Source organism: Oncorhynchus keta, chromosome 29, assembly GCF_023373465.1.
Source record: "Oncorhynchus keta strain PuntledgeMale-10-30-2019 chromosome 29, Oket_V2, whole genome shotgun sequence".
NCBI lineage: Eukaryota > Metazoa > Chordata > Actinopteri > Salmoniformes > Salmonidae > Oncorhynchus > Oncorhynchus keta.
This window is the reverse complement of record NC_068449.1, coordinates 44,855,535-44,878,602: the sequence shown is the minus strand read 5'-3', so window position 1 is coordinate 44,878,602 and position 23,068 is coordinate 44,855,535. Positions and strand designations below refer to the sequence as shown.

The window sequence follows — 23,068 nt, the reverse complement described above, 5'->3', positions numbered from 1 at the left end:
AAGGGAAGAAGCCAGTAGAAGAGCCACAGGGTATTTTCTGATGATGTGGAGTCTGAGCTTGCATATCAAGAATCTCAGGGATCAGTTTTATGGGCTTAGTGGCCTCAAATGCAGAAAACTTGCCTACGAATTGGCACATCGAAACAAGATCCGTGTCCCAGAGAACTGGTCAAGAACTGGAAGGGTAAGTGATATTGAACAGGGATATATCTGAATGTAGGCATACATTTAAGATATACAATATACAACACCCGCATTCCATGAATGAAAGTTTGACCTACCAACATCATCACCTTAATGTGGTGATACCGAATGTAAATAAAACATCTCAACTAACCCCACTCTCCCCTACATTTTTAACCTGCACTGACAACATTTTTTTTTTTTAGAGATAGTGGTCTGAAAGACTAGTGATGATGTGAAGTTTAAAACTCTGGATTAAAGTTTGGGGATAACAACGTTATTCTAATCTAAACCTGTGAATGTGAGGTCCCAACCTCACTGTTTTGTTTCAGCTTGAGGCAGCGATTCAGGAACGCGTACATATGACTTTCTTCCATCTGTAGAGCATTAGTGGGCTGCTGTAGCATCACTCAGTTAGCGGAGCATAACTACAAACACATATTCACCACCTGTGAATATGTGACTACTGCAGGCTTAGTGGTGACTGCCCTCTAGTGCAGAAAACGCCTAACACAATCTGACACGGGCACAGTCTTGAAATAATGCACACTTGATTCTATGTGACGCTTACGTGTGGTGATTCAAAACGGATTTATCATCAACTCAGCACGCGCACACACACACACACACACACACACACACACACAGCAGCAGCAGACCACACAGCAACAGATTATCAATATTATATTTACTCAAGCCGAAAACATGAGCTTTTCCTGATCTGGCCTTGTCTGGTCTTACTTTGTGGGTTGGAAGTTAAAGAAACGTATAACCTCTACTAAAGCACCCAGTAACACCCAGTGAATACTAACCAGATGCCTGCATACATCATCATTTAGAATATATATTTTAGAGGACAAGTCCCCCATAATGTCTTAAGGCCCTATCAATATGGCTTAAACAATTGATTGTATGCTGTCAATAGTATTTGTTACACAGCGCCATCTGGTGGGATTTCAGTGCTACTACAGCATCAAGCTGATCCAGTGACAAACCACTGCACTCCAGGCAGAAACGGCAGCCTACTCCAAACTTCACTCAGTAATTCCTGATCCTATACATTATTCTATGTTCCTCATTAATTATTTTAAGTTTTAGATAATTAACCCTTTAGATATAAAACAAATATATAAAATATTTGTAATATATTTGATCAAATATAGATTTTTGGCCTTTACGACTAAAGCCCATAGAAACGCATTGAATAACAGATTGACAAAAAAGGACAGTAAAGTAATTCATCAGGTTTTGAAGTGTCTGTCCTAAATTCACGAGATATAAAATAACGTTTGTTCCTTTTTTTTTTACACATATTTACTGTGAAAATAAAACTACTTTCATACTTAATACCCGAACAATACTACCTTCATACTTACATTCGTTTTTTAAAATTGGTACCGGTTACCTTCAGACGAGTCCCGTGACACTTGCGGGGGTTGTAAGAGCGAAAAGGAATCTCCCCTTTCCACAGCGGGGTCCCATTAGTTTTGTAGGTCAACCCGTTAGGTTACTACAGACGTTTTCATGCGAAGAACGATTTTCGGGATGTCTCATGGTCTGACAAACACAGCTTTGTCACATTTCACCGCAGAAGCGAAAGTGTGACACATAAAATGCAAAAAAAAAACGGATCTCTCCGAGATTGTTATGTAATTTAGATTGAAGCACCGGTTCCTCAATTGAATCTAGAAGGTTAAACATTTTAAGCAATTATAGCCGCGATTTTGTTTAATAGAATGCGCCCCACATGCCATTTTGGGAATTAAATTGGATCTGTGGAGTTTAAGATTAAGGGAAGGCATGAATGATTGTGAAATAGCTAGACTATAAACGGTCCCCAACCTCTGTTCCAGGCGCAGATCATTTTTTGATCCCCCGAATGATTAAGGTTAGGATTAAGGTTAGTAAATCTGATTCTAGATCTGTGATTAAGGGAACATCTACCTAAACTGTATATTCTCACCCTATGTGTCACCCCACGCAACAGTTGAGGCAGATCAGGGTAGAAGAATGGTTCCGAATGGGTCTCAATCGAGAAAAAGCATAATCCCAAAAGACACACAAAAGGTGGTGTTGCACCATATATGTAACAGCCATTCTGTCATATGCTTCTTCTATTTTAAATCACGAAGAAATGTAAACCCCCCCAAAAAACTTCAACATATTTTTGTGAAATTGGACCAAATCATTGCAACAATTATTTGTATTGTGCAGAAATGTCAATTTTTTTTTTTACACAACATGGAAAGCTGGTTAGACATTTGATTAAACAGAGCCCTTGGTTTGAAATATCTACAAAGTCCACTCACCTGAGAACAACTATAACAAAAAGTATTTATAAACACACAACATTCATTTGCATTTGTCTGATACCGTTCCATTTTTTCCATTCCAGGAATTTCAATGAGCCAGTCCTCTCCCTTTCTCCCTGTTCCAGCCTCCACTAACATATTTTTTTTTTAAATGGCATTGAGTTACATCTTCCATAAGAAATTGGCCAGACTGTACTCCTGCGAGTTTTAAAAGTGTTTTCCCCACACATTTCTGTTGATAAATGGCGTGATTCAAACTCCAATAACTCATTAGGATGGAGGGACAGACATTCTAGAAGTTCTGGAGGAGTCTGCTCAAGCAGGAAATGAAGGCCCACAGGGGACCATGATGTGCAAAAAGTGAATTAAAATGGGCACAACTTTTCCCCATTTATTTATTTGGTCATTTTTCAGGTACGACCATTAAAATGTCTCTGTCTGACAGGCGATAATACACCATGTCAAAGTTTACGGATTGTTTAACAATTCTAATTCTGTCACCGAGGGAAAACAAATGTTATATTGATTTTGTTGACATATGGGTGGACTGAGTTTGCCCCAAGAATGCCTTTACTTACAAAAGAACAGGTCTGAATAGGCAGCAGACACGCCACCAAGGGTTTCTGAGAAGAAAAAGCTCCCAAACATTCCATTTCACACCTTGAATAAGGCCAATTCTAACTCTAATTGATATCATCAGGCCAATTGTAACTCTAACTCGGCATTTCCCAAACTCGGTCCTGGGGTCCCCAAGGGGTGCTCATTTTTTTTTTTTTTTTGCCCTAGCACTACACAGCTGATTCAAATAAACAAAGCTACATGATTAGTTGATTATTTTAATTAGCTAGCTGTGTAGTGCTAGTGTAAACATCTAAACGTGCACCCCTGTCATGTTTAGGACAGGGTGTGACTTGGGTGGGCAAATCTAGTTTTCTATTTCTTTGTTGGCCTGTATGGTTCCCAATCAGAGGCAGCTGTTTATCGTTGTAGGAAACCCTGCTCTAACTGATAACATCAAGCAGTTACATAATTATTTTATTCATATATGTAACCCGTTAACAATCTTGCACTGTACATTTAAAGGATGGGTAACAAATACAAATGTATGTAATTAATTAACTCATTCATTCATCCCTTCATAAATACATCTATAGTACAGTACTACTGACACAAAGGCCGGTTTGGCCCAATAAAGGGTTAAATATACTGGAAACACAATATTCAACATATTTTTTTTTCAAAGCCTTTTTTAGGGACCTTTGTAAGACTCTTCCTGTGCAATAAGAGGTGACTTTTAAATGAACTGAATAGACGTGTTCCATCCTAAATGCCATCATTTTCCCTATATAACGCACTTATTTTTTACCATGGTCCATAGGGCTCTGGTCTAAAGTAGCGCACTATATAGGGAGGGAATAGGTTTCAATTTGGGATGTAGCCGTGAACTCATCAGCTCTTTGAGAGCTAGCTAGCTAAGTGAGGGGCTTTCAATGAAAGTGTGTTATTGACGTGTATGACCTGATGTTAATGCATGTGATGTGTCATAGAAACTCTCTATAAGGGCTGAGACATCAATCAGGTGTAAACAAAACGTATTTTTGAAGAATGTGTATGTTTTCCCGATTTCTTTAAAAGACTGGACCACTAATGAGAGCTAATGTAAAATGAACATATTCTATAAGACTGGGGGAGTGTTTCCAGTGTATGTGTGTGTCAAATCAAATCAAACTGTATTAGTCACATGCGCCGAATACAACAGGTGAAATGCTTACTTATGAGCCCCTAAACAACAATGCAGTTGATAAAAAATACAGATAAGAATAAGAGATAATAGCAACAAGTAATTAAAGAGCAGCAGTAAAATAACAATAGCGAGACGTTATACAGGGGGGTACCGATACAGAGTCAATGTGAGGGGGCACCAGTTAGTTGAGGTAGTATGTACATGGAGAGTTATTACAGTGACTATGCATAGATGACAACAGAGAGTAGCAGTGATGTAAAGAGTGGATGAATGAGGGGGAAGGGATGGGGGCACTGCACATAGTCAGGGTAGCTATTTGACTAGCTGTTCAGGAGTCGTATGGCTTGGGGGTAGAAACTGATTAGAAGCCTCTTGGACCTAGACTTGGTGCTCCGGTAGCGCTTGACGTGTGGTAGCAGAAAGAACAGTCTACAACTAGGGTGGCTGGAGTTTTTGACCATTTTTAGGGCCTTCCTCTGACACCGCCTGGTCGCTCTGGATAAGAGCGTCTGCTAAATGACTTAAATGTAATGTAAATGTATAGAGGTCCTGGATGTCAGGAAGCTTGGCCCCAGTGATGTACTGGGCCGTTCGCACTACCCTCTGTAGTGCCTTGTGGTCGGAGGCCGAGCAGTTACCATTCCATGCAGTGATGCAACCCGTCAGGATGCTCTCGATGGTGCAACTGTAGAACCCTTTGAGGATCCATGCCAAATCTTTTCAGTCTCCTGAGGGGGAATAGGTTTTGTCGTGCCCTCTTCAGGACGGTCTTGGTGTGCTTGGACCATGTTAGTTTGTTGGTGATGTGGACACCAAGTAACTTAAAGCTCTCAACCTGCTCCACTGCTGCCCAGTGAATGAGAATAGGGGAGCGCTCGGTCCTCTTTTTCCTGTAGTCCATAATCATCTCCTTTGTCTTGATCACATTGAGAGAGAGGTTGTTGTCCTGTCACCACATTGCTAGGTCACTGACCTGTCTCATCACTGTTATGTCATCTGCAAATTTAATGATGGAGTCGTGCCTGTCGGTGCAGTCATGAGTGAACAGGGAGTACAGGAGGGGACTGAGCACGCACCCCTGAGGGGCCCCTGTGTTGAGGATCAGTGTGGCGGACGTGTTGTTACCTACCGTTACCACCTGGGGCGGCCCGTCAGGAAGTCCAGGTTCCAGTTGCAAAGGGAGGTGTTTAGTCCCAGGCTCCTTAGCTTATTGATGAGCTTTGAGGGCACTATGGTGTTGAATGCTGAGCTGTAGTCAATGAATAGCATTCTCACAAAGCTGTTCCTTTTGTCCAGGTGGGAAAGGGCGTTGTGGAGTCCAATAGAGATTGCATCATCTGTGGATCTGTTGGGGTGATATGCAAATTGAATTGGGTCTACGGTTTCTGGGATGATGTTGTTGATGTGAGCCATGACCAGCCTTTCAAAGCACTTTATGGCTACCGACATGAGTACTACGGGTCGGTAGTCTTTAGGCAGGTTGCCTCAGTGTTTTTGGGCACAGGGACTATGGTGGTCTGCTTAAACATGTTGGTATTACAGACTCGGACAGGGAGAGGTTGAAAATGTCAGTGAAGACACTTGCCAGTTGGTCAGCGCACGCTCGCAGTATACGTCCTGGTAATCCGACTGACCTGTTTAAAGGTCCTACTCACATCGGCTGCCGGAGAGCGTGATCACACAGCCTTCTGGAACAGCTGGTGCTCCATGCATGTTTCACATTTATTTGCCTTGAAGCGAGCATAAAAGTAGTTTAGTTCATCTGGTAGGCTCGTGAAACTGTGCAGCTCTTGGCTGTGCTTCCCTTTGTAGTATGTAATGGTTAGCAAGCCCTGCCACATCCAGATTCAGTCTTCCCAGCCTGGTGCAGGTCTACAATTTTGTTTCTGGTGTCCTTTGACAGTTCTTTGGTCTTGGCCATAGTGGAGTTTGGAGTGTGACTGTTTGAGGTTGTGGACAGGTGTCTTTTATGCTGATAACAAGTTCAAACAGGTGCCATTAATACAGGTAACGAGTGGAGGACAGAGGAGCCTCTTAAAGAAGAAGTTACAGGTCTGTGAGAGCCAGAAATCTTGCTTGTAGGTGACCAAATACTTATTTTCCACCATAATTTGCAAATAAATTCATTACAAATCCTACAAAGTCATTTTCTGGATTTTATTTTTCTCATTTTGTCTGTCATAGTTGAAGTGTACCTATGATGAAAATTACAGGCCTCTCTCATCTTTTTAAGTGGGAGAACTTGCACAATTGGTGGCTGACTAAATACTTTTTGCCCTACTGTAGACCGCCTCCCCTTGTTCTATCCTGCCGGTACATCGTATAACCAGCCAGCTGTATGTTGATATTGTCATCGTTCAGCCACGACTCCGTGAAGCATAAGATGTTACAGTTTTTAATGTCCTCCCGTTGGTAGTTTAGTCTTCCGCGTAACTTGTTGATTTTATTCTCCAAAGATTGCACGTTTTCTAGCTGAATGGAGGGAAGTTAGGGTTCATTCGATATCCTACAAATTTTCAGAATTTTCATGCAGATCACGTATATCCTTTGCGTCTGTCTCATCAGTGTCAAAAAAAATAAATTCTGCTAGTCCGTGGTGAGTAATCACAGTCCTGATGTCTAGAAGTTCTAAAGAGACAGTAGCGGCAACATTATGTACAAAATAAGTAACGAACAACACAAATAAACTAACAAAAAAACACAATTGGCTGGGGGCATGTAAAACATCTGCCTTCTACTTGGGCGCCATCTTCACCTGTGTGTGTGTGTGTGTGTGTGTGTGTGTGTGTGTGTGTGCACGTGCGAGTGTATGAGTTAACTGCCAGAGCCAATGCTATTTGATCTTATCAAGAGTTGCATTACACCTAACCAGACAAACAGATCCAGACACAAATGAACATTAAAAACCCCAATATATCCCCTTGTCTTATACTCATATGTGCCTCTTAAACTGTAGGGTGATTGCAACAACAAAAAATTCAGCCCTCTCTTAGAACATCTTGTATTCCATTTTATATGAAACACAAAATAAAATAGTCAGGTGCTTTTTCTTGCATGACAATGTACTTCTCAGACAAATAGCTCACTAATAACCCTGTCCATAATACACCCAAAACAAACAGTTTTCCTACAGTGTGGTAACGCACGGTTTTCCTCATTCCAGCAAATGTTTTAATTCTTTGGTTGACTGTTGGTTAAAGAGAAACTTAATGCAAAAAAACAAATTCTCTGGTTGAAAACAACCTATGTGGCATTGATATAGTGAATGTAAGACACTGGCCCTGTTCGAAAGCATCAAATACATGATGCATTGTGGGCAAAGGGTGACTGACTGATCTACAAATAATAATGAGTAGTTATTTATGGTGCAAGGTGATTTGTAGATCAGTCAGTGGGCAGTTGCCTGCACTGTCGGCTGCAATGTCGAACTAGCCTACCCACATCGAAACACACCCCCAAGACCCAAATCTCGCTTTATTAATGAGAGCCCAGGTGGAATCGGTAAATTCAGCCCCTCTTTAAATTCAACCTTCCCTATAACTGCAAAAGGAAATAACCGGATAACTGAGTAACACCATTTACTAATTTATAAGGGCTCAATTCAATCAAACTCACTCAAACCATAATACTTTCAATCTTTCTGAGTGTTTGATTTAGCCTACTTGGAGTGCCAGGTTTCCACTTTAGGGACTTTTCTGTTGGTTCCATTGCAACATACAAGCTCAATCAAGCACATCTGAAGTGAAATTATTTAAAATATTATTGAACCCAGAACAGTCTGATTAGATTCATTTCAGACAAAGACCTCCCACCGTTCAGAGCCTCAATCCGAGATAAAGCAGAAACATACTATGGCTTCACTCTGAATGTTTATCAGAGACGTTCCTCTCACAGGCATTGTCATTTAATATTGATGTCAAACCACACCAGTGTAAAGCCTAATCATTCGGACTGAGTCTGTGGTGCGGTGTTCCTTTATCTGCAACTCATTGAATTGGGGCCCTGTACATTTTCAGCTGTAAAGCTTTTCTTTGATCCAAAAAGTACTCAAAGGAAATAGTAGCAACATTTGTCCATGGTCAATATGTACAGTTGATGACAAAATGCAGTGGCTACTGGATATTTTTGCCAGAAAGGAAGGGGAAGAAGAAAGTCCATCAAATCTATTGTATGAGCACCTGTGAAACCAATAACCGTTAGCAATAGGCAATACCCCTTGATCAATAGATGTGACCAGGATAACACTCCAGACATCAGCGGTCCACCCACACAAGTGCCCTCAGCATGGTATCTTTGCACAATGGGTATGAATTCATATAAATACACCAGATCTCTTAGTAGCAAAGATACACTGCAAAAAGACAGCTTCAAGAGCAGGTAAGATGCAAATTTCTGTACTATATCCTACAGTACACGGTACACATCATGTTGATGTCTTTATGATATACACATATTACCGTATCAGAAAAGTGGTTGAACCTTTCTAAAAGTACATTTTCCTTGGTCCCTCCCTGCTCCTCTTCCTGTCCACTGCCTCTACATTTCCAACCATTGATACAAATCAGGGATCGGAGAAGCATATGGTACAGCAACGTCTTTCTACGACATGGTCTCCATCTTCTTTAGGGGTCTGTTGACCAATCAGAGATCGACAACAACCATGACATCATCCAAACCCATTTCGATCCAGCCAGAGGTGACTATTGCTTTGGTTACTTCAATAATAACGAGTTTCCTCCCAGCTCTGACCGATCCACAGAGGCAAGCTTACTACGCAGTGGGGGATATCAGTAAGGCTGACTCTTGGACCTTGCCGGAGTATATCACTCAAAGCTACTACAACTCACTGAAGTCAGGGAACAGAAACGGGGACAGGATGATTGCCAATGGGTCAAATCAGTTCAGGTTGGACGAGGTCTTTGTCACTCAAGTGTATCCGCTCAATGACAACTAAGCAAAGTCCTTTGATCCAAATCACACAAATAGCATTGGCTTCGACCTCTTACGAGACATTCACATGTTACAGATGGTCAGAAGGAGGAACGACACATTGGCCGGTTTGGAGGCATTTCTGATGCAATCAGGATATCAAACGTGCCCGACACCCGAATTTCAAGTCTGTTCCGCAAAGTCGGTCCGATTCCGAAAGGCTTCAGTTGGTGGAAATCAAGATAGAGGATGATTGTTACCTGATCAAACTTCAAGTCAAACCAGCTGAGAACGGCCACCTGAACATTAGTTGGAGCAACCTAAAATCATGGACCGTTACATGGTGGTGGGACTTTCAAGGATGATGCTAGTCCGACCAAACTAGCGGAGTCCCCTTGTCGGCAACAACACATCCAGAACCTTGAACGTTTCCGTGGCCCTGAACCCTGGTCTTCAGGTCAGGCTGCATAAACGGAAAATCTCTCTGGGACATGACTGAGTCTGGCGTGGTGCTGAATTTGACGATGTGGATGGGTTGATTCCCATTGTTGTGAAAGGCTACGACACTAGCCTGCGCTCACCTGTTTCTGAAGACGTCCTTCGCTGACTGGAAGGAGGTGTTTAATTACTCGTGGGTAAGGCACTACTCTGCGGACAGCGTCCACAACAACGAGTGGTAAACCTACCAGTGGGGCAGTGTATTTTACAAAAGAGACTTCCTTTACGAAAGAGATACCTGCATATGATGTCTATTTTTATGAGTTCAGCATGGCTATTTATCCAGGTTCCCAGGCTCGATTCATGCTGTTGAACAACAATGAAGTAGCACGTACGGTAGCCTGGGAAAGTCAACCCTAAAAACCAAAGCCCACGATGAAATGTGGAGCATTTTTATACCACGATGATGTTGGGGTCTTTGAAGGAAATCTTCATGTAAAAAAGTATTTACCCGTTGAATCATCGTTGACATGCATCTTTTAATCAGACAAATGTACTTTTTCAAGGAAACATGAATTTGAATCTTGAGTCTAATTACAAATCACCTGTTTTTATTTGGCACCTCTTGTTTCCTGAATAATTCTGACCTAATTTTCTAAATAAAATGCAATAGCAATCAACTGTACTAAATAAGCTATATCTATGATTAACGTGTTCATAATGTTAAAGTTGATGAATAACTGAACATTGCAAGAATACATTTATCAGTATGCAGTCATGTTGAAGTATGTGCATTCAACTTTTACAATACACTTGAATTTCAATTGGATCTTAAATGCAATACCTAATTAGAGTTGTAGTTTCACTGTTTTTATATAGTGGTGCATGTGGTGAGTGTGAATGCTCCAGATGATCTGTATATGAAATAAACAGTTAAGTCTGTTAAGACCAATGTTTGAAGTCCATGACCTGAAGCAGCAATGTAGCATGATGCCAAGTTCAAGCTAAACTGCAATAACATGATTAACGAGGGATCTCAGTAACTCAAACATGGTGAGTTTTGATAAATGAACCTCGTTTGTGGCTGGTAACCAAGATGTAATGCGACTCAGTTTCGATGTTAACACGATAACAGGGAATATGTGTCACTGTATCGGCCTAACACGCTGTGTGACTATACCCATGCAAGGCTAGACAATTTCCTGATTATGTCGCTCGAGGCCATTCCAGAACAATAGGTGGCGCTGAGCGTAATCGAGACAGGGTCGTTGTAAGAGTTGTCTGTAGAGATTTGACGAGAATTGATCATATTTTGTATTATACATCACCTTCCAGTTCAGCACAAATCAGCCAAATACCTTTGTGATACACATCGACCTTATTAGACAGATCTGAAATCGAAATGTGATATCATTTCTGGATTAAGCAGGATTCAAAATGAACACATACATGCAGTGAAGCCAAGGAATACAGTCAAAATGAGACCTCGAGCTATGAAAACACATGAGGTTGTTGATTGCTGGTATGAAGGTATGAATTAGATGGAGCGACATTAACCGCAGAAGGACTTTGTTGTCCTTTAGCCATTTTGCCACAACCTTGGAAGTATGCTTGGGGTCATTGTCCATTTGGAAGACCCATCATGAAGCCATCTATTTTGTGAAGTGCACCAGTCCCTCCTGCAGCAAAGCACCCCCACAACATGATGCTGCCACCTCCGTGCTTCACGGTTGGGATGGTGTTCTTCAGGCTTGCAAGCCTCCCCCTTTTCATCCAAACATAATGATGGTCATTATGGCCAAACAGTTTTATTTTTGTTTTATCAGACCAAAGGATATTTCTCCAAAAAGTACCATCTTTGTCCCCATGTGCAGTTGCAAACCGTAGTCTGGCTTTTTTATGGTGGTTTTGGAGCAGTGGATTCTTCTTTGCTGAGCGGCCTTCCAAGTTGTCGATTTAGGACTTGTTTTACTGTGGACATAGATACATTTGTACCTGTTTTCTCCAGCATCTTCACAAGGTCCTTTGCTGTTGTTCTGGGATTGATTTGCACTTTTCACACAAAAGAGAGCGGTATGACAGCTGCGTGGTCCCATGGTGTTTATACTTGCGTACTATTGTTTGTACAGATGAACGTGGTACCTTCAGGCGTTTGGAAATTGCTCCCAAGGATGAACCAGACTTGTGGAGGTCTACAATGTGTTCTGAGGTCTTGGCTTTTGATTTTCCCATGATGTCAAGCAAAGAGGCACTGAGTTTGAAGGTAGGCCTTAAACATCCACAGGTACACCTCCAATTGACTCAAATTATGCCAATTAGCCTATCAGAAGCTTCTAAAGCCATGACATAATTTTCTGGAATTTTCCAAGCTGTTTAAAGGCACAGTCAACTTAGGGAATGTAAACTTCAGACCCACAGGAATTGTGACACAGTGAATTATAAGTTAAATAATCTGTCTGTAAACAATTGCTGGAAGAATGACTTGTGTCATGCACAAAGTAGATGTTCTAACCGATTGCCAAAACTATAGTTTGTTAACAAGAAATTTGTAGAGTGGTTGAAAAACGAGTTTTAATGACTCAAACCTAAGTGTATGTAAGCTTCTAACTTCAACTACGTCATACATGATATTTCTACAGTTGACGTTGTTTACCCTGACTTGCTTTACTTAATTGCCCCTAAATAAAGTTGGATGAATAAAGTTGTATCGAATTGAATTAAATGAAATACTTGAAACACCAGCAACAAATAAAAGACAAGGCACCCAAATGTTTTTTTTTTTAGGAATAATTTATTGCCAGTAGGAAAGCGTGAGCTAATGGCAGTATTCAATAAAAACCTTAACAAGACCATAGCACTGCTCACACCCACATAGACATCTGAAAAAGTCAAGTGTCTATGGATAACTTTGCACTATAAATATATTGGGTCCCATTTTCGTGGTGGAAAAATAAAGAGGTTCCAAAGTCACCATGTACAAACAAACAAATTAAAAAAATGGAACAACACAAGAATATGCAGTCGCTCATCGAAAGAGCCTTTCTGAAATGAGCAGAGGAGACGATCAACTTTCAACGGATACATTGTGTTTTGGAAAAGCAGAGCTCTTCTCTTTTGTTAAACAAGTTTTGTTTTTTTCTTCTTGTGAATGAAGGAACAGTAAGGCTGATAATGTAACACACCATTTAACTTGTGTTTTTTTTTGGGGGGACAAAAGCATGAAATATCTACAAAACCTAGTAAACCTTGAAATCAAAACTGTACATTTAAAATTTACATTGAAAATGAACGAGGATTTGTATCAAAAATCCGTTTGCACTGTTTTACCTCTACAAATACAGATATCACCTTGAATTCTGTGTTTTATTTATCATAATTGTTAATGGTGTCAATGGTTTTCTTTTTTCCTTTGTAGTTGTACATCAATGTACTTTTCCGTCAGACATTTCTTGTGCATAATTGACATTTACTTAAAGCAATGGCACAGCCAACTCAAACACAGGTATTTTTCCAGTACTGCAGGATTTGGACTGAGTCGATAGAGGAGGCTACGGGGTCCAGTGCTAAATGGTATCTCCTTGAAGACACTGCCACCCAGCCAAGCAGCCTTCAGAGTAAGACCAGTCCCGATTACTCCCGTTTAGGTGAACAAATTCATTGCTCTCTCTGTGTGTACAGTGTCTTACGAAAGTATTCAACCCACTTCACATTTATCCTATTTTTTTGCCTTACAACCTGGAATTAAAATAGATGTTGGTGGTTTGTATCATTTGATTGCAGCTCCTTCAGGGTTATCTTTGTTCTCTTTGTTGCCTCTCTGATGAATGCCCTCCTTGCCTGCTCCGTGAGTTTTGGTGGGTGGCCCTCTCTTGGCAGGTTTGTTGTGGTGCCATATTCTTTCCATTTTTTAATAATGGTTTTAAATGGTGCTCTATAGGATGTTCAAGGTTTTGGATATTTTTTTTTAACCCAACCCTGATCTGTACTTCTCCACTCCCTGACCTGTTTGGAGAGCTCCTTGGTCTTCATGGTGCCGCTTGCTTGGTGGTTCCCATTGCTTAGTGGTGTTGTAGACTCTGGGGCCTTTCAGAACAGGTGTGTATATATACACTGAGATCATGTGACAGATCATGTGACACCTTTCACACAGGTGGACTTTATTTAATTAATTATGTGACTTCTGAAGGTAATTGGTTGCACCAGATCTTATTTAGGGGGTGAATAAATATGCATGCACCACTTTTCCGGTTGTCATTTTTTTGAAACAATTGTTTTCATTTCACTTCACCAATTTTGTGTATGTCCATCACATGAAATACAAATAAAAATCTATTTAAATTTCAGGTTGTAATGCAACAAAATAGGAAAATAAACGGCAAGGGGGGGTAAATACTTTTGCAAGGCACTGTATGTATAAGTGTGTCAGTGTCAGTGTAGTGTCTCTTTGTGTTGTGTGTAGTTGTAGTGTGTACATACACGGGTAGAGGGGGTTAACATAAGGTAGAGATGGAGGGGTGGGGGGTGGGGGTTCAGGCACTTTTGTTTGGATCCAGTGTCAGACTTCAGTGTGCTGTTGGGAGTCCAGTGCGGGGATGGCCAGCTGCTCAAAGTGTCCCTCGTCACCGCTCTCATAGTCGCTCATCATGACCTCTGACTCCTCGCAGCACGCCGACATGTCCGAGCAGGAGGCCGTGGATGTGTACAGGGACATGGACATGTTGTCCAGCGCCGGCGCCTCAAAGTCCCCCCGTCCGTACCCCATGGGGTAGCCGCCCCGGTAGCTGCTGGCGCCGCCCATGGTGGACGTCGGGGTGGAGTTGGTGGCGGCCGTGGAGCTGCCCCGGCCCAGGCTGCCCTCAGCGTCGCTGGGGTAGTGGTGGTGCGGTAGGTACTGGTTAAGGCTATAGAGCTGGGGCAGTGGTGGGCGGTGGCGCACCCCCGAGGCCGAACTCGAACCTGGGCTGCCAGGAGGCGCCAGGTCCCTCCGGGGTGGTTCTAGGGTGGCGTAGCGGTCGCCATACTCGGGTCGCGGCGGCAGGGGCAGGTCCTCGTGGGCAGGGAAGTCCTCTAGCGGCAGCGGGAAGTCGCTCTCGATGTCGTAGCCGCCGGGGTAGTAGTCAGTATCGATGGCGTTTGGGTCACTGTACAGGGGGGCCGGGGACTCCACGACCTCATACTGCGGGAACTCCTGGATTCCAGGAAGTTGAACACTTGGCATCCAATCAGAGGTGTCCCAGTGATAGCCTGTTGGACAGGATGCAAAGAATTAGACACCACAGGACCCACCACCTTACGTCTCTAAGCACATACACACACACCAGCAGCATGTTAGTGTTAAAAACCCACAACATGCAATTTTCATGACACACAACACATTCAGTTGGATGTGTTTAAAAATAAACACAAAAATCCCAAAACAGTTTAAAATGCACACACATTCTTTGCAAATACACGTACACATACATAGTATAAACAAATACTGATTATGATGTAATACACTTGAAACAGATACTTTTACTACATTTACTGCTTTTCTGGAGTGGTTTATGCTGAGATCATTTCTAAATGGGGGTGAATACGATTAGTGATTTTCAAAGCAACGTTTCAAACATCTGCTTTAAAATTGGCTCCATTTTGTTTTAGTGTTAGACATTAAAGGAGTCTAACTTCATTCAACGTGGGACTGTTATAGTTACTGGGGGAAAGCGGGGACACAACACATTTTAGGGTCTATGTGAGGGATTTGAATTGAAGTACTGTGACAAAATGAGTTTCCATGTTTAGTTTATAACTATCGATGTGATATTGTTTCGACCAAATAATGCTTACACATTTCCAGTCTTATTTCCTCACAGCATCTACGTCATGCAAAGGATTGTTTTGTTGGTTGACAGTAAGGGGGGGGGGCTTCAGGCAAAAAAATGACAAAACAGTCACCTCTTGGGTTCTTGAGATCATGAGCCAAAAAAGACTCTTTAGACGAGGCGAGGCGGGAGAGAGGGAAAACAAGTCAAGTTAAGAACCCGAGAGAGAGAAGCCCAGAACAAGAATGAAACATGAAAAAAAACACCTACTGCTCTTGAGTAAAGATAAACGCTTACAATACAAACAAGTGCCATTTTCTTAAACGGTCAATTGAGGGGCGAGGGAAATGAACCTAGCCTCTTCCAAATGACATTTTCGCTGCTCTGTTAATTGGCCAATCGTGTGAGACATTTCAATTTTGAGACTCAAATTAGGCAGCGCGATTCAAATTACAATAATTTGGATGTCAATGAGATGGGGCATATCATTGGATAAGGAAATGGCATCTCCGAGGCCTAACTCATCATCCTGACACTGAGGACGGAGCATGAAACTACCAGACCTGGGTTAAAATAGTATTCAAAATCATTTTAAACTGTGCTTGCCTGTTGCAATGGAACCAATAGAAATGTGTTTTTAAAATGCAAACTCCGCCCACCTGCTACTACTCCAGGCAGGTGGAAGCAAACACTCAAAGTACTTGAAAGATTTCAAATAGTATTTGTACCCAGGTTTGGAAACTACGGAACGCAACCACACAGAAACCACACAGAAACACCGACTAACAAGTATTGAGGTGATAGTAGTAAAAAAGTACCTTCTCCTTCCACCGAGTCAATAACAGAGTTGACAAGGTGGATAACCGTCACTATGGAGGCTTGTGAAAGGTAAGGGAAAGGAGCAGATGAGGAATATTTTTACATTAGTACAAATGATTTGGAAAAAGAAACCAAACAAAAATGGAAGAGCATGTTTGCGTCGGGAAACGTTCGAGAAACGTTTCCCGACAAACCCCTGTGTTGCTCTGAAACGTATGTAGTTTTTGGTTGGTGGGGGGGAGGAGGGGTAGGACGAAGACGGGAGGGTAAGACTGACTGCATGATGTTGAAGGATGTCTACATTGGATGTTTGGGTTTCGATGGTTGGTCACAACACAGAGGTGGAACGGGACACGGTGGAGGTGGTGAGGGGAGTTTGGTCTTTGTACAAGAGAACACACAGCAACAACATACAGAGATGCTAGGAGTGCCATTGATAGTATGGAAGGAAGGATCAGAGAAATTCTCAAGGATAAAAACGCCCTTCCAGCCCTAAAATAGCTAAGACTATATTTTTGTCCAAATACAGTCTAAAAAAACAACTAAATAATACTTAACAAAGAAGTTGAAATATTTTCTACATAGATATACTGTAAAGATATCTATGATAAATACATTAGATCGATATATCAGAAATCCAGCAGGTTTTCACGGTCAGGTTATAAGGATAAGTACAGATGAAGGTTGTGGTGATTGATGGCCAACACATTCCCCACAACCCAATGTGAAATGAGGGCAGATATGGGAGAAGAACCATCATATGTACTTTATACCCTTGCTTAATTCTCCTCGCTGTCTTCTTCAAACATCCATCCGTGGCTAGATTTTGTTTTAAAAGAAACACATGCGAAAAGAGAGACAAAAAAAAAAGGGACATACAAGTAAAATAAGAGAAAATAACTTAAAATCATGTTATGATGCTAATTTGCCAACTTCCTTGGCTAATGCTAATTTCCCCTCTTGCCACTGCAGTGGGGAAGCCTGTACAAGCACGCCTGTTTTGCGGCTCGGGCTGAGTAGAGGGCGAGAGAGAAAAAAAAGAAAGAGACCGACAACAGAAAGGCCTTTTTCTTCCTGGAGAATCTTGCTAAATGTTTTTTTTGTCTTTGTCTTTGATCGCTTCCTTCTGTACCGAGGTGATTGAGGACTTACAAGCTGACCCCTAGTTAAAACCGTGTTCTGGGTCTGTGGACCGATTTGATCCAAATGGGAACTGAAGCCCCGCAGCAAAAAGGGAGAGAGAAGAACACATGACCCCACAGAGCCACCGCCGCAGCCAATCACGGCATGCAAAGAGCGATGATTAGCATGTAGCATGTTCACAAGTCAACTACGGCCAAGGGGCCACTCTACAAAGAACTGCAGTCAAACAAGAACCAGAAGAGTTTTCCACAAGCATCCCCACGTGTGCTTTCCACTGCAAACATGCAAGAGTCTGATGTACTGCTTCGGGAATTCAGAATTATACAACCAAAGTAAAAGAACATATTTAGATCTAAATTAAGAACAAATATGGGTCCGTAGACGACCAAACTTGGTTCACTTTGGGTATAAATCAATCTAGTCAATACATTAGGACATTTATCAATGAAAAGAGGTTGACCATTTCTGTTCAGATGCATACCGTTATCGTCACAGGACTCGGACTGGAAGGAGCTGAGGGACTGGACCTCAGACATACTGCCCCTGGTGTTGTAGTGACAGGCACTGTCCTCCACTGGCTTCTTGGTCAAACAGTGATCCAAGTCTACTACCTTAGCTGGAGTACAGAAGCACAGACACACAGAGATGTAGGTGGGTGAAGTAGTATGTCCGGGAAGAGACGACACGCAGGGATTTGCTACATTTCTACTGTGATCAAGTTCGAGGGGTTTTTGTACTTTGGCTTTAGTATTGGACACGAGGGTTGAGAGATATTTGCCCCTTTAATGACTAGATAGATCATTCCAGACTGTACAATTGATGTCCATATTTATAATATTGTCAAATTATTTAATGACAATCTTAGTATGGTGAAAAAATAATATGTTAATTAATTTCGACATATTCATTCAGTCGAACTGATAAAACTGCACAGTTTTGATTTGTAAAGTTCAAAAAGAGTATAACTCTTGCATTTCCCGACTTATCGTCAATATCAAATATCACGATAGTAGATTTTAATCATATAAATCGTCCCAACCCCATTGGACACACCGTGAATGATGTGAAGGTAATTCCCACCAATGAGCCTAAAAAAATCTATAATAGGGAATCTACAAATGTGAATCAACAATAAAGATATGGACTGGAGTAAAGGAGCTTTACCGTCGTACTCGTAGTCCCAGCTGGGCTTCTGGATGGAGTCGCTGTCGGAGACCGAGTTGGAGGGCGGCGGCGGAGGCAGGTTGGGCGCCACGCTGCACACGGCAACCGTCTTGCGGTGTCCGTGCATCGTGTCCGGGTTGAACGTGCTGAACTCGGGGTGCTCGGGGATGGCCGAGCCCTCAAACGAGTTGCGGTCCAGGTTGTTGCGCGAATCGCTGGGGATGCTGGGTGTGTACGAGCTGGGCCGAACAGGCACCTGCGGCGGAATGTCAGAGTAAATGTTCTTACAGAGCTTTGCGTCAAAGTAGGGCCCCTGGAGGAAGGGGTGCGGCGCTCCTAGGCCTCCCTGGCTGCGCTTGTTGTCGTCAGACTTGGACTTTCTTCGGCACGCCCTCTTGCGGATGACCACGAAGAGGACGACCAGGAGGAAAATGGCGGCCACAAAGACCACAATACCGATAACTTCCTCAAGGCCGATGTTCCAGGAGGTGGAGATGAACTCGTTGCGGACCTCGGAGCGGAGTTCGCATAGCCACCCGATGTAGCCCAGGGAGCAGTTGCAGGTGTACGAGCCGTAGGTGTTCTGGCATTGGCCGCCGTTGGAGCACGGGTTCTTCAGGCACTCGTCCACATCACCGAGGCACCTGCACCGCGACGAAAGGACAGGGAGGATCAAGAGACAGCAACACGTTGACAGTAAAAGAGAGTCGTTTGGCAAATGGACTATGGGAAAAACGGTGGCTTTGAGAAGTAAGACGGCCACCCTTTTTGCACACATACCTGTCACCCTGGAATCCCTGTTCGCACTCACACACAGGACCATCCAGGCTGTCAATGCACTTCCCACTGTTTTTACAGGGGTTGTCTGTGCAGTACGGCCCCACCTGGCACCTGTAGCGAAAAGATACTTATTCAATACAGCAGACTAGACCAAAGAGTAATGCGAAATAACCGTATTACTTCCTGACAGTCACTGATCCAATGCGGCATCCGAGTATCTCAGAGAATTATCGAGACGCGTGCATGCGATTCCAGCTCTGCGGAAACGCTCAATGCCATTTCCTACAGTGCAATGCTTCCGTTTTTTGTTATCAACACGAGGCTCAGGCTCGATTTTCATTTCAGATTAAGCGAATGGAGGAGTGCTAACAGATGTTATGGAGAATACTGAGGCCCTGGATAGGAGCAACAACAAAAATGCAGATAAGATGAGATTGTTTCTTCTGTCAAAATATTTATACAACACATGCCAAAACATTTTTTTTTTTTTTTTTCAAAATGTCATCCAAACATTGAAATTGGTAAGAGGGCATAATTTTTAATACCACGCTTATAACAAGTAATACATCCTTATATCTGTCAGCAAAAGCCAGGAAAAATGGTTCGTCTGAGCTCCCAAATCTACAATTCCATTTTCACCCTTAAGCAGTACACTATGTTCATAAAAGCATCATATCTATGCGAAAGAGACAGATTCATACCGTTGTCCCGAGTACTGCCCTCTGCACTGGCAGTGGAGGTCGTCGCCGCGTGGCACGCAGGTTCCCCCGTACAGGCAGGGGTTGGAGGCACATGGGCTGATACCAATCTCACAATGAGTACCCATGAACGAAGCCTTGCACTTACAGAAGTAACCTGGTGAAACAGCAGAGAAAGCATAAGAGAAAGGTTGGACATGCCATTGTAATTTGGTGTTCACAGGGACGTGGGGGAAACAGGTTTGGATTGAGGAATGAGGATTACAGCTGTATACTTTAACTTTGGGCTCAGAAACGCACATTCGGATGACACAGTAATCATCTTCAGATAATCAAAACATTGGGCATTATAAGCAGACTAGGTTGAGGAGCATAACTACGCAACTCGAGTAGACACGACACCGGGCGACAAAAACCACAACGGGAGCTTCGTACCTCCGTTGGCCAGTGAGGAGCAGCTGCCCCCGTTGTTACAGGGGTTGCTGGAGCAGCCCTCGGTGGCGGGCGCCAGCACGCACCCGGGTGCCACGTCCACCGCGTCCTCCAGCACGTCGTGGGCGCCACGCGCCTTGGTGTTGAGCGGCAGCTCTTGGCCGTTGAGCACGATGGCTTCCACGCAGCCTCGGAGCCCATTGGTGAGGGGCAAACTGCGACCGTGGCGCCCAGCTGTGGAAGAGGGGTGCTGGCGCACATGCCCGCCGAAGTAGACGCTGTTGTCCAGGTTGAGTGTGCGCAGAGTACCCGGCGCTGTGCCCGAGGCGGCGTGCACGCGGTCCAGGACCAGCTTGGCGTAGTTTCCATCCACCTCGAGGGTGACCGCGTGCCAGTCGCCGTCGTTTACCTGGGTGCTGTGTACAGAGACGATTCCAGGGCCACTGCCACAGTCAAACTTGTACTGCAGGCGGCCATTCACAATCTGACGGAAGGAGAAAAGGAGAGAGAGGAGTTAGGCCCCGTCCAGATAGAACCGCTAGTCCCTACCCACCATAGGAACTTCTGCAGCTCTAACCAGCCTGGATAAGTAGCAGCAATATGGCAAAACGGTCACCTTGCCAAGGCGGGGCTACCATAATTAACCAATAAGGGGGTGTGGTATATGGCCAATATACCACTGCTAAGGGCTGTTCTTAACTGGTTACAAATGTAACCAGAGCAGTACAAATAAATGTACTGCTCAGTACAAATAAATGTTCTAGCAGGGCAGACATTTGACAAACTGACCTGTTGGGATGGTGGCATCCTATGACGGTGCCACGCTGATAGTCACTGAGCTCTTCAGTAAGGCCGTTCTACTGTCAATGTTTGTCTATGGAGATTGCATGGCGGTGTGCTCGATTTTATACACCTTATACTCCAGCAACGTGTGTGATTGAAATTAGTCGAATCAACTAATTTGAAGGGCTGTCCACATACCTTTGTGTATATAATGTATCTTACCGTATCACATTGTCTTGTGATATCATGTCATTTTCAAACCAGTAAGCTAAATCCCTTGGAGCACTAGTGTCCCAAATGGCACCCTATTTCTTCTATAGTGCACTACTTTTGACCAGAGCCCTATGGGCCCTGCTCAAAAGTAGTGAACTACGTAGTGAATAGCTAGCTGATCCTCTGGCACCTAGACCGTACACCGGTGAGGAATGTGTGAGAAAGTGCTTTCCGCTTCCCTCTCAGCATTCCCTGAAAATAGCACGGCTGTGTGTGTTGTTCGACATGCAGTCCCACCACCGCATTCCCAGAGCCCTTTCACGCGAGGATCATAAAAGACAACCATCACACAGCATGGTGGCCCCCTCAAGGGGAGGTCCTGGCAGCTAGCGATTATCAGTCCGTTGCCTTCACAGGATAACATGGGCTAATACGGGGATTGGGCATGGGACTGGGAGCTGGAGCAGCAGACTCAGAATAAATAGGACAGTACCCACAGCACAGACAAGAAAGTGGTTTGTTTACTGTGATTTCATGCCCAAGCTGGGAAAAATACTACGGTGGACTTGAAATGGTTTGGGAAGGAGATTTATGTTCTTATAGTCTATGGCTAGTAGCTAGAATCCGGCGTCTTCTCACATGGACACGCGCACACAGTGTTTGACCTTTGACCCACCTCCAGGATGCTGTAGTCGGTGCCCTTGGCGTACATGACGGTGGCGTGGCTGGAGAAGGTCCTCAGCCTGAGGGACAGCTTCATCTCCTCCTTGTTCTCATTCTCCATCAGACGGTACTTGACATAGCCCGTCCCGCTGAACGTCAGGGACTGGCCGTCTGGGGAGGGGGGGCAAAGATAAGTATGGGGGGGAGAGATAAGAAGAGGGAGAGACCGATAACTAGACAGTGAATACAGAGGCAAAACAAACAGTAGGTTCATATATACTCATTTGACAGCTTCATATCAGTGAGCGAGAGGGAGAGAGGGGTATTAGAGAGAGAGATATGCAGAGAGGGGGAGAGAGAGAGTCAGATAGGATGAGAGGTGTGTCTGCTCTTACCGGAGCACTTGCCCTGCTTGGCACCATCTGTACACACACAGCTATACTTGGCCTCCTTCCGGTCTGCCACACACTCCATGCCCTCTGGGCAGGGGTTGGCATCACACAGCTTGTTCACCGTGGGACATTTGCCACCTTGAACAACAACGTACACGGGTTAAGAGCATGATGAAGCCAGAATGGGGTCAGGGGGTGAGGGGTGTGTGTGTGTGGTGGTTTAGGTCTGTGTGTGTGTGATGGGGTGGGAGGGGTAAAGGTGTGTGTGTGTGTCTATTTATGCACATCTATGCCTATGTGTGTGTGTGTGTGTGTGTGTGTGTGTGTAGGCCCATGTACGTCTCGGTGTGTGCCTGTCAGTACCTTCACATAGACAGGTAGCCGTGCGCTGGTGTCGTGGCGTGACGAAGCTGAGACGGGCCGTGCTATAGGTGGACATGGCGGTCCTGTCCAGGCTGATGACCTCGTCGCAGAAGCGCAGCGGGCAGTCCAGGCCGGCGCACAGCTTCTTGATCACGCGCACGAGGCGCACGCCCGTCATTTCCTCGATGACCGCCGCAGACGAGTTGAG

General features: G+C 43.8%; 1 protein-coding gene across 8 annotated transcripts in view; it reads right to left on the bottom strand.

Moving 5' to 3' along the window:
• Positions 1 to 12,375: 12,375 nt before the first annotated feature.
• The window catches only part of LOC118362955 (protocadherin Fat 1-like), a 112,192-nt gene continuing 101,499 nt past the window's right edge, over positions 12,376 to 23,068 (bottom strand). For 3 of the 8 annotated variants that reach the window (XM_035743707.2, XM_052486612.1, XM_052486614.1), the window contains 11 exons: positions 22,861 to 23,068; positions 22,501 to 22,635; positions 22,119 to 22,276; positions 20,450 to 20,930; positions 20,018 to 20,171; positions 19,317 to 19,427; positions 18,537 to 19,180; positions 17,854 to 17,988; positions 16,229 to 16,288; positions 15,544 to 15,579; positions 12,376 to 14,850 (listed from right to left, as the gene is read on the bottom strand). The exon at positions 22,861 to 23,068 is cut by the window's right edge and continues 15 nt beyond it. In XM_035743707.2, the coding sequence (XP_035599600.2) occupies positions 14,162 to 14,850; positions 15,544 to 15,579; positions 16,229 to 16,288; positions 17,854 to 17,988; positions 18,537 to 19,180; positions 19,317 to 19,427; positions 20,018 to 20,171; positions 20,450 to 20,930; positions 22,119 to 22,276; positions 22,501 to 22,635; positions 22,861 to 23,068 (2,811 nt within the window). In that variant the 3' untranslated portion in view covers positions 12,376 to 14,161. Of the gene's footprint in view, positions 14,851 to 15,543; positions 15,580 to 16,228; positions 16,289 to 16,428; positions 17,443 to 17,853; positions 17,989 to 18,536; positions 19,181 to 19,316; positions 19,428 to 20,017; positions 20,172 to 20,449; positions 20,931 to 22,118; positions 22,277 to 22,500; positions 22,636 to 22,860 lie in introns of those variants that run through there. The other 5 variants (XM_052486615.1, XM_052486616.1, XR_008086311.1 and 2 more) reach the window with 4 other exon arrangements.